The sequence below is a fragment of the Poeciliopsis prolifica genome, unplaced genomic scaffold (genome assembly GCF_027474105.1).
Source record: "Poeciliopsis prolifica strain line A6 unplaced genomic scaffold, Auburn_PproV2 SCAFFOLD050, whole genome shotgun sequence".
In the NCBI taxonomy this organism is placed as follows: Eukaryota; Metazoa; Chordata; class Actinopteri; order Cyprinodontiformes; family Poeciliidae; genus Poeciliopsis; species Poeciliopsis prolifica.
The window spans coordinates 561,917-573,666 of record NW_026562425.1 but is presented as its reverse complement, the minus strand read 5'-3'; the positions used below and the strand labels follow the sequence as shown (position 1 = coordinate 573,666).

The window sequence follows — 11,750 nt, the reverse complement described above, 5'->3', positions numbered from 1 at the left end:
AAACAGAAACCAAGGACATCAAAATATCCAACACTGGAAAATATTCTTTGATTATGAGACACATTAAGTAAAACAAAGCATTCCCTTAGCAAAAAGCATTTTTATTCAAGTGTGCTACGCTTATTTTACCCTGAAAATGAGGCAATGTACTTAAAGTTTACTGTTTATGTACTTAGTAACATAGTGAAGTTTACTTGGCTCACAGAAAAGTATAAAGATAATTCAGCATATAATAATATGCTGCAAGCAATTTGCTAAACATGCTTAAAAGTATGCTTATAACAATTAAGTAAAATACCCAAATACTATATTTCAGTTATAATAAGTCATAAAAGTGTACTTAAATGCTTAAACTAAATTGGGACTTGTGAGATACAATAGATGTTAACTAATATGAACCACGAGAATATACCTAGAACAACAGCAGTGTACTTGCATAATTAAACTTTTACTATTGAATATATAAAATTAATAAATGTATTTATAAAGAAATCATTTTCTTTTCTTTTACAGTGCATCAAGACAGGCTGTCAAAAATAAAAACACTTTCAATGATCCTACATCTTCAATATTCTTAGATGTATTTTAGGATATTTTGCATTTCTTATAAATTAAAACAAATGTGTGTTGATTTTTCCGCTGCAACTTCATTTCTTTCACAATGAATCACAGTCTCCAAAGTAATTCGCTCACCTTTTCAGCTGAACAGGATTAAAACATTTACAGGATCTGTTTATAGCTCACTATAAAAAGATCAAAAGATATTACCGTACACAACTTCAACTATTTTATAAAATATTATCCATTAGGGCTGAACAAAAATTAGCCTTACCTTAAAAATACAACTACTGTAAATATTTTATAAATAAGAACTGCACGGGTAAAAAATAATGTACTTAATTATTTCTAATATGTTGTCAAATGGTGTATTTTTCAGGATTATATTCAAAATATGAAATATATTTAAAAACATGCTAATATTTAGTTTGTAAACATTTTTGACACTAAATAAAATTCTAAAATATACTTTGCATTAAATATATTACTAAACTTTGAATTATCTCCTTAAATTTCAATATATAGAATTTGTTAAAAATAAGAAAATATGAGATTTAATGCAAGAACAAGGGATTTTCCCATTTATTGAAGATAAATAAAATAAATGCAATCAGGCACAATATAAAGCCACAGATTCAACACCTTAACAGAAAAACACAACTTGTTGTGTTTTGCAAATAAGTATTCAAGTATTGCACAAAAAAATCTTTGGTAAAAGAGACTGATTAATTATTAATTAATTAACTGATTATTATTAATTTTAGCAGCAATAATCTCCCCTTTTTTTTTAAAGCAAATTCAATCTCTTGTTTTATTTCTTTTCTAAAATGAAACAATAAATGATAAAGGTGTTTTTATACTTCACTTATTCCTTCTGTGAGTCACACGACAGAGTATTAGGGCCAAGCTACGAGTTCAACTCTTGTTTAGCTACAAAAATAGTCATTATCAAGCAGAATAAAGACAATTTTACCAGAAAAAAAAAATTAAGGTCACAACAAAATGTTATTTTAATGAAAAGAAGCATCAAACATGAGCAGCAGCTCAGTTCATTTTTTCTTCAAACTAAACTCAGTCGTTTGCACGATGTGCTCAAATCTTTCTGCTGAGAATAATTTGATGATGTATTAAAGTATTTTCTTATTTGTAAAACTGAAAACAAAGAAGAACTTTACAAGATGCTCAACATTCTTTATTTAATTCATTTTTCATGTAGGAGTTGCCATAATAATTACGACTTATTCTGGTAACATTAACGCTTCCATTAGGACTTTTTTTCTCATCATTAAATGTAGAAAACGTAGCGTGGCCCTTATATTTTGTCGTAGAGGACATGGTGACATCACTCTGAGCCATGGTGGAAAAAACCCCAAACAGATTGTCTAGAAATTAAATCTTCTAACATAAAAATTTCCAATAATCAGTAAACTTGATTAATCACCCAGGCCTATTAGCAGATTTAATCTCTCCAGGAGAGGAAGTAAATCCTTCCCCGTCCGTCAGCACAGACCAGCTCACTGGGTTTTCCTGGGTTCAGCTCCAAAAACAGAACCGGGCCTCCACACACAAACATTCCCACCTGAAACGCAATCAGAGCACAGATTATTCACTGAAAACAGGATTAAATCCAGCAAAACGTATGGATCAGTGTGTTTTTCAGGAAGGAGCAGGTTTGCCTGTTTTTTGGTGTTTCTGTCCCAAAGCTTCAGCGTTCGGTCGTAGGAGGCTGAGATGATGACGCCGTCGGTGAGTTTCAGGTGAGTGATCCTGTCCAGATGGGCCTGAGGAAGAATCACCACCATCATCGTCATCATCATTAGGAGGAAGAAGGTCATCAATCATTAATCACAATCAAGATCACTTAAAAAAACTTGCAGAGATAAAAATGACTTTAATCATTCGACTCCCTCCTTGCAAATTGAGTTTATCTTTAAAAGAGACAAACTTGCGTACAGCGTATTAGCGTATTGTAAATAAAAAAAAAAAGTATTTTGGCCAAAAAAGTCATAAATTTACATATTAATTTCAGAAATTTTCTGGAAAAATGTCTGAGTTAGAAAAGTCAACAATTTTCACCTTTTGGAGATTTTCTGAGAGTCGAAAAGCAAATACTTAAAATTTTTCAAACCCTGAAATTCTCAAGTTTTTTCTAGAAAATCTCTGAGATTAAATTAAATTTTTTTTTTGTTTCTGAGTTATCAAATTTTGACATTTTCTTGTTCATTTCCTTAGTTCTGCCATATTTTGCCTAAAACATCTCAGTGCTGCCCTCTTGTGTTGAAAGGTGGCTGCTGCAGGTGAATTCTCCTAATGTTTACAATATAAAGCTGTAAAATGTGGAGCAGCCATGATATCAGCCCTGTGGTGACTGTAGTTTTGGATCCGATGTGATTTTGGAGAGGATCTCACAGGTTTTCTGTCGCTCCAGGAGGAAACATCCGGATGCTGATTGAACCACATGTTTCCTTCATCATCTCCACACACCACAAACTCTGAAACACAGAAACATTGCATTAAAACTGCTGAAATAGTTTAAATAAAATACAGGAAACAGTTATAACTCATCTGACTGCAGAACCATGTCAGCCATGTTTTGGATTTGATGCATTATTCTGACTGAATTAAATTTGTTAGTTATAAAAACAAGCATTTAATAGTCGGTGTTTTTGGTACCTTTATCCACAGTCATGGCGGTTATCAGGCTTCCCTTTTTCAGCTCTTCCTCTTCGTCTTTCTTCTCCTTTTCCTCGTTTTTCTCCTCTTCCTTCTCCTTTTCCTCCTCCTCCTCTTTGTCTTCCTCCTCTTCCTTCTTTTTGTCCTCTTTCTCTTCCTCCTCTTCATCCTCCTCCTCTTCCTTCTCCTCCTCCTGCTTCTTGTTGCTGAATTTTATCCTCATAGAGCTAAAACATGAGTTTACAGTAGTTTCTGGGCCCAAACCGAACTGAAATCAAATAAAATAAAAAATTTAATAAAAGTAATTACATCCATAATTCAAGTCAGAATATATATATATATATATATATACTTCTTCCCTTCTCACCCACCGCGGGTGGTTCTTATCCTCTGAGCTCGGGTCCTCTACCAGAGGCCTGGGAGCTTGAGGGTTCTGCGCAGTATCTTGGCTGTGCCAAGGACTGCACATTTCTGGACTGAGATGTCTGATGTTGTTCCTGGGATCTGTTGTAGCCACTGCTCCAGTTTGGGGGTTACTGCCCCGAGGGCCCCGATGACCACAGGCACCACTGTGGTCTTCACCTTCCAGGCCCTCTCCAGTTCTTCCCTGAGGCCCTGGTATTTCTCCAGTTTCTCGTGCTCCTTTTTCCTGATGTTGCAATCACTTGGTATTGCTACATCCCCACAACGGCTTTCCTCTGATGTTTATCCACTACGACAATGTCTGGTTGGTTCGCCATTACCATTTTGTCTGTCTGGATCTGGAAGTCCCACAGGATCTTAGCTCTGGCGTTCTCCACCACCTTTGGGGTGTTTCCCACTTTGATCTCGGGGTTTCCAGTCCATATTCTGCACAGATGTTTCTGTACACTATGCCTGCCACTTGGTTATGTCGCTCCATGTACGCTTTCCCTGCCAGTATCTTGCACCCTGCTGTGATGTGCTGGACTGTCTCAGGGGCCTCCTTGCACAACCTACACCTTGGGTCTTGTCTGGTGTGGTAGATCTGGGCCTCTATTGCTCTGGTGTTTAGGGCCTGTTCCTGGGCGGCCAGGATGAGGGCCTCTGTGCTGTCCTTGAGTCCAGCTTTTTCCAGCCATTGGTAGGATTTACTGATATCAGCCACTTGGGTTATTTGCTGGTGGTACATCCCATGTAGGGGCTTGTCCTCCCATGATGGTATCTCTGGCACCTCAACCTCCGTTCCCTGTTGTCTGAGACATTCACTGAGCACATTGTCTGTTGAGGCTTTGTCCCTGATGTATTTATGGATCTTAGTTGTTTCGTCCTGGACAGTGGTTCTCACACTCACTAGTCCTCTGCCTCCGTCCTTGCGGCTCGTGTACAGTCTCAGGGTGCTGGATTTGGGATGGAACCCTCCATGCATGGTTAGTAGCTTTCTAGTCTTAATATCTGTGGCTTTCATCTCCTCCTTTGGCCAGCTGATTATTCCAGCAGGGTATCTGATTACTGGCAGGGCATAGCTGTTTATCGCACGGGTTTTGTTCTTGCCATTGAGCTGGCTTCTCAGGACTTGCCTTATTCGTTGGAGGTATTTAGCTGTGGCTCCTTTCCTTGTGGCCTCATCGAGGTTGCCATTTGCTTGTGGTATACCTAGGTACTTGTAACTGTCCTCTATGTCTGCTATTGTTCCTTGTGGGAGTGAGACTCCTTCTGTGTGGATCACCTTCCCCCTCTTTGTGATCAGCCGACCACATTTCTCTAGTCCGAATGACATTCCAATGTCAGTGCTGTAGATCCTGGTGGTGTGGATCAGTGAGTCGATGTCTCGCTCACTCTTGGCATACAGCTTGATGTCATCCATGTAGAGGAGGTGACTGATGTTGGCCCCATTTTTGAGTCGGTATCCATAGCCAGTCTTGTTGATAATTTGGCTGAGGGGGTTCAGGCCTATGCAGAACAGTAGCGGGGACAGAGCATCTCCTTGGTATATGCCACATTTGATGGACACTTGTGCAAGTGGTTTGCAGTTGGCTTCAAGGGTGGTTTTCCACAGCCTCATCGAGTTTGCAATGAAGGCTCTCAGAATCCTGTTGATGTTATACATCTCTAGGCATTCAATGATCCAAGTATGCGGCATTGAGTCATAGGCTTTCTTGTAATCGATCCAAGCCATGCACAGGTTGGTGTGTCGGGTTTTGCAGTCTCGGGCAACTGTGCGGTCTACGAGGAGTTGGTGTTTGGCTCCTCTGGTATTTACACCGATACCCTTCTGTGCCGTGCTCATGTGTTTATCCATGTGTTTGCTTATCTTGGCCGCTATGATGCCTGACATGAGCTTCCAGGTTGTGGAGAGGCAGGTTATTGGTCGGTAGTTGGGTGGGACTGGACCCTTTGATGGATCCTTCTGGATTAGGATTGTCCGCCCTTCAGTTAACCATTCAGGGTGAGTCCCACTTTGTAGCAGCTGGTTCATTTGGGCTGCCAGTCGCTCATGGAGAGCAGTGAGTTTCTTTAGCCAGTAGGCATGGATCATGTCAGGCCCTGGTGCTGTCCAGTTTTTCATACCTGAGACTCTTTCTTGAACATCTGTCACAGTGATGGTTACCGGGGCTTGCTCAGGGAGGTTGCTGTGGTCCTCTCGTAGAGAGATCAGCCACTGTGCATTGCTGTTGTGGGACGCCTCCCTTTCCCATATGCCTTTCCAGTATTGTTCAGTCTCCAGCCTTGGTGGGTCTGCTCTGTTGTTATTACCCTGCCATTGAGAGTACACCTTAGCTGGTTGAGTGGAGAAGAGCCGGTTAATCCTTCTGGATTCATTCTCCCTTGTGTATCTCTTTAGGCGGCTGGCCAAGGCTTGGAGCCTCTGTTTGGCAGTCTCGAGTGCTTCAGGTATGGGCATCTGGCTGTACTTTCTGGGTACTGGTCTTTTCATTGTACCCTTGTGGAGCTCTGACAGTTGGCTCACTTCCCTCCTTGTTACCTTGATTTTAGCCTCTAACCGTCTTTTCCATGGTGGGTATTGGGTCTCATGGTTGCTCTTATAGCCAAGTATCTCAAGGATCACTGATGCTGAGTTGTAGATCAGCTCATTGGTTTCTGTTATGGTGTTGGTAGGGATCGTTCTCAATGCTGCATTCACATTCTCAATGAGACTTTCAGATGGTACTTCACTCAGCCGTTGTAATTGTCATTCGGGTCATGATTCTCTCTCTCAGGTCAGCAGCTGTCTCGTTCAGCTCTGTTTCGCTCATTGGGGCCGTGTATCCCCTCACTGGGTGGGGACTTGTAGTTAAGTCCCCACAGTCCTGACATCCGGGTTCCTCCCTTTTGCCGTAGCATTTGTGTTGTATCTCGTCAATCTCAAGTGTGTGATAGCAGTTGCCGTTTGCGGATGTTGGAACACTGAGCTACTAGTTGTTTAGCGCTTAGTGTTGACTGGGGATGTCGAAGTAACCATTCCTTCCCCAGTCTTTGCATGTAACCTCTCTCACTAGGGTTACTTGAGTAGTAGCATTCCAACAGATCCACATTTTCATCTCTCGCCCATTTCCGTCTTGTTCCAGTAGCCCATTTGTCATCAAGGTGCTCTGGTTCCCCAACACCTGACGCAGACCTTGTTGGCCGGGCGACGTCTGAGCCGGCATGTTATGCAACTTAGTATCTCTCATGGTATGAGGTAGGCAGTAGCTTGAAGGGTCTTGCCTAAGGACCCAGACTGGATTCGAACCCTGCCCTCTCGGGTGATATACTGATGCCTTATGTATTGAGCTATCCAGTCAGCTATATATATATATATATATATATATATATATATATATATATATATATATATATATATATATATATATATATATATATATATATATATATATATATATATATATATATATATATTGGTTTTGTTTTGTGCAGAGAAACATTTTTTTTCAAAGAAATCACTGAAAATCTATTAACTTTTCAATTAAGTTCTAATAAACTGAAATAAATCTGCAGATTGCGACCCAAACATCTTTAAACCAGGCCTGTCATGATAACAAATGTTGCTGGACAATAATTGTTGTAGAAATTATTGCGATAATATTGTTATTTTGACAATTTTCAACTAATATAACAGTAATGGCATAATAATGCAACAACCTTAATTCTAAAGAACAGTTGACACCGGAACCGGAAGACATTTTAAATATCCAAAATAAACAAAGAAAATAACAGAAACAATAAAGAAAAATTAATTACCAAGTTTCTGCAAACAAAATTATCTTTAAAAAAAATAATTAGTTGAGATCAAAACACCACACAGAAGACTTATTTTTCAGTTTTTGGTAGAAAGAGAAAAAAAACAATAAATCATTCAGTTTGCTTTAATTTATCATGCGATGAATTGATTTATTGCTTATTGTGATAGGATTAGTTTAAACTTATTCTGTTGGCGATTTGTCCTTTTAGCTGATGCTGCTACTCAATGTAGTTTTTATTATTGCAGAGTATTTTAAAGAAACTCACAAAAAAGCCCAGATGAATTTCTCTGTCGCTTCTACCAGTCAGCCACACGCTTTTCTCATCGTTATGAACAATGCTCAGAATATCGATGCTTTGAGTCCAGCTGAAAACAACAGACATACAAAACAAAGATGCACATAAGACAAGATAATTATCTGCATCATTAACATTTAATTTTTCATTTTGGATCAGCGATTGTGAAAACAAAAAGTTACAGTGAGTTTTGTTGGCTCCACATGTCGCGCTTGTCTTTGGCCAAGTCGCAGAGCATCCCCCGGTAGGTGACGCCCATCAGCAGCGAGCAGTAAAACAGGCGAACCATCGGGTTTTTCACTTTGTAGCTCCTCGCCTTCACCAGGCTGTAAGCAGCAGAAGAAACACAAACTTTTTAGATGAGGATTAACATTAACATTTGGTCAGAATAGTTTGCTGACAAAATGATTAAATGATTCGATTCAACAACAAATTCTGCGGCACATCCACATGTGTAGGTTGTCAAAGTCAAGCTAGCATAAATGAGCTACATCCTTATCTTACAAAATGATCAAATAAATCATTAAGCATTTTAATTTTGAACGATGGGATCACATAGAAAACCTGTTCACTTCATTTCTGGCTTTTTACCGACTTTGTTGCGTTGTTGGTTCCACACCAGCTTCCACACATCGACAACCATGACGTTCATGTAGGAGACGGCAAACTGGTTATCAGGCATCCAACAGGCGGCTGCAATCGGGCCGTCCGACGCCTGGAACCAAAACAGATGCAATCACAGAAAGAAGAAATGAAAAAACGTTGCACATATTTATAAATATACAAATTCAAGTGAATTAAAGTTCATGGACTCTACAAACATCCTGGTGTGTTATATTGCTGTCTCTCGTGGCTCTGATTCAATTTCTACCAGCAAGAACCAACATAAACACCTGGGCTGGATTTACCTGCTTGTGGTCAACCACTGAGTTCTGCTTCCACAGCTCCAGCAGACCGGACTCGTAGCCAACAAGCATAAAGTCGCCAGTCTGAGAGAAGCACAGCGCTGAGATGGGGCCCTTCACGTATGCAGAAGTGTCTGTGCACAAGTGACGGAAAATGTTTGGTAAATATCACAGTGATGTTTAAATCCAGCAGCTGCACGGTGAAGAGATGTACCAGTTCTCCAGGCCCAGCATCTCAGGGAACCGTCTTCAGACACAGTGAGGAATTCTGGGACTTCTCCTTTCTGGGCGACGCCGTGAACGGCACCGCTGTGACCCAGGAAGGTGCTGAAGTGTTCACCTGGAAAAAGCAACAGCGTTAAACCCGAGAAAATGTTTGAATCAGTTTAAAGCTGGAGAGTAGATGTTAGGAACGAACAAATCGATTCAAAAGTATCAATAATATTGATACCAACGCGATAAGATCAATACTTTAGTTTCAGTTTCCGTCTAAACATTTCATTTTATTTTGTATCGTAGCTTCTCAACGCTACCTCAGACATCGAGCTGGACAATATTGCTAAAAACTATCACAGTATCATTGTTTCTGATTAAATACTGATTAGTTTTTTGTTATAAATATCTGAAATGTTGCCCTGGGGACTTTATGGAGCTGCTGTGCGAGTAACTGACATTCATTTTAATTGTATTTTTTTATTTGATGTTTTTAAGACTCTATAGTTATGGGTTTAAATAGCGTTTCACTGGCGATATTTTCCTGTAACATCTACTGTATTTACATGAATTTGGGTCAATATAAAAATACTCAGCATCGCACACGTCTAAGTGTTGCACATGAAAAATGTTTGACATTAAAAGTTGAATTTAATGAAGTGGGTGCTGTGAAATACCTCCAGAGGTTTCCAGAGCTGCACTGTGCCGTCGTCTGAAGCTGTGAAAACAGTCAGCTCTTCTGCTTTCGTTTCCTTCTCCTTGTCTGGAGACAAAAATTTCAGAAAAAGTAAAAAATATTGACACCAAATTTGACTGAATAGATTAAGAACAAATGAGGAGTCTAGCAGAGTTTCAGCACCAGTGTTTGGGAGCAGAGAGCAGTGGTTTATACGCTGCTTGTGGGCGGAAATGTGGCAGATTTCAGTGTTTTTCTCCCAATCCCAGACATGCAGCGACCCCTCAGAGGAGCCGGCGATCACATGCCGACCCTGCACACAGAAACAGCTACTCTTATAAAGACAAACTGTTAACAAACAGAGTCAATTTTATTTTTGTCGTTTACTAGTTCTAGTAAGTGTCCTTTTGGAAATAAATTGTATTTATTTTTGGCAGAATGTGCTTGGATTATATGTCATTACCGTGAGGTCAGTATAAAATGGTCTTCAAACACTAGTATTGTTAATCGCAATAATTTTTGAGAATTAATCGCTCAGCAAAATTTGTTGTCGGCCTGAGATAATGCATGTAAATGCTTCATCAACATGCCAAATTATAAACTCGAGTTCACAATTTGCTCACCAGGCAGCAGACGGAGGTCAGAGGATTCCTCCAGGAAATTTCTTTGAGATGCAAACCGGCTTCCAGATCCCAAAAACGAAGCCTCCCGTCATTTGATGAGCTTATCTAGAAGAAAACACAAGAAAACTAAGAGGAAATACTAAATGTCAGGAGATTTTTTTAATGTCCAGTTCAAAATATTGGTGAGATACAATCAGTATAATCAGAGTTGGGCAGCAAATAGTTAAGTTACTTCTGTAACTTTTGAAAAAATAAATAAAGTACTGTACTTTTAGGGAGTAATTTTACAATGCGGAGTAATTTTTTGTATGAATTGTCTCTACTCTTGAGTAAAATTTCTGAATTTTCTACCCACTGAATAAAAAACAAATATGTTTTAACCAAACAAAATAAATAACTTTGTTACTTTTTTTTTTGTCTTTTCCAGAGAAAGTACTTCTAGTTCACTGCTTTTGTGTTTTTCTGTCTTCTAAACGTTTGTCGTCTAAATAATCATTATGAGTTTTTCTTTAAGGCGTTTCCTGTTTTTAAGCTCTTTACTATGGTGCGTTAGTAAGAAGGAGCAAATTTCTGCCCAAAAAAATTGCAGAAAAGTTTGAATAGAAAAAGATTTGTTTGAAAAAAATTCTCAGAAATTTTCTAGAAAAACAGAAATTTATGTTTTAAAAGTCAAAAATTATCAACTTTTCACAAAAATTAGTTTTTTGAAAACGTTTTTTTTTCAAGACAATTTTCAAATATTCAAACTCAGTTGTTGAATTGAATACTCTTTTTTTACTGCTCTTTCTTTTCCTTCTGTCTGCGATGGCCGTAATAAGCCGTAACAGAATTTTGCCAGTTTCCAAATAAAGTCAGAAGGGGAGTAAATAATTTGGAGTGGAAATGAACTGACAGCGCAGTCAGGAGTCCAGGCGCAGCCGGTGATCCAATCTCTGTGAGCGTTGAGGAACGATTTCAGCAGAGTTGCTTGGTTTGGGTTGGCGCTCCAAACCATCAAAGCCTGAAAACAAACAAATACGGCTTTCAAGCTGAACATCGGACGTGATAATGTGTGAATTAAAGGTCGGCTGACTAAATGAGCGGAAGTGGTCACCTGATCCTTTCCACCTGACAGCAGCCGCGACCCGTCAGGACTGAACGCCAAGCAGGTGATTCCTCCCTGGTGGCCGCGCAGCAAAGCCTTCGCCTTCGGTTCGGAGGCGGCGGTCAGGTCCTTCAGAGGCATCAGAGCGATGCTGAAATCATCTGTTTCAGGTGGAAATTATAAATATAGGTGCACCGATTACCGATCTTTGAAAAGCCTGACCTGTCGATTCCGATTTTGGTCGATACCAGTTGCTATTTAGCTGAAATGTTGCTAAATATAGTAGGAAAGTCGCTGAGTTGGTAGCAGTGGGGCAACAAACATGCAGACATAACCTGATGTTGGCCAAACTCTCAAATTAAAGAAATCGGCCATCGGTGCACCCCTAATTATAACGCATTACCATTACAGAAAAACAACATTTTGTCTGAATTTTTCTATTTAGATGTAAGAGAAAAACCGTGTAGTTAAAGTAAGCCACTATGTTTCTGAAGCAAGACATAATAATTTATTTAGTTGAA

At 39.4% G+C, this 11,750-nt stretch overlaps 1 protein-coding gene across 1 annotated transcript in view; it reads right to left on the bottom strand.

Annotated features, from left to right (window-relative positions):
* Positions 1-1,127: 1,127 nt before the first annotated feature.
* The window catches only part of LOC129377969 (telomerase protein component 1-like), a 36,825-nt gene continuing 26,202 nt past the window's right edge, over positions 1,128-11,750 (bottom strand). Inside the window, 14 exon segments of the mRNA XM_055058192.1 lie at positions 1,128-2,137; positions 2,235-2,339; positions 2,968-3,050; positions 3,232-3,499; positions 7,699-7,798; positions 7,911-8,055; positions 8,320-8,443; positions 8,637-8,767; positions 8,848-8,973; positions 9,514-9,609; positions 9,706-9,835; positions 10,146-10,250; positions 11,038-11,145; positions 11,239-11,390. Coding sequence (XP_054914167.1) covers positions 2,018-2,137; positions 2,235-2,339; positions 2,968-3,050; positions 3,232-3,499; positions 7,699-7,798; positions 7,911-8,055; positions 8,320-8,443; positions 8,637-8,767; positions 8,848-8,973; positions 9,514-9,609; positions 9,706-9,835; positions 10,146-10,250; positions 11,038-11,145; positions 11,239-11,390 — 1,793 coding nt within the window. The 3' untranslated portion in view covers positions 1,128-2,017.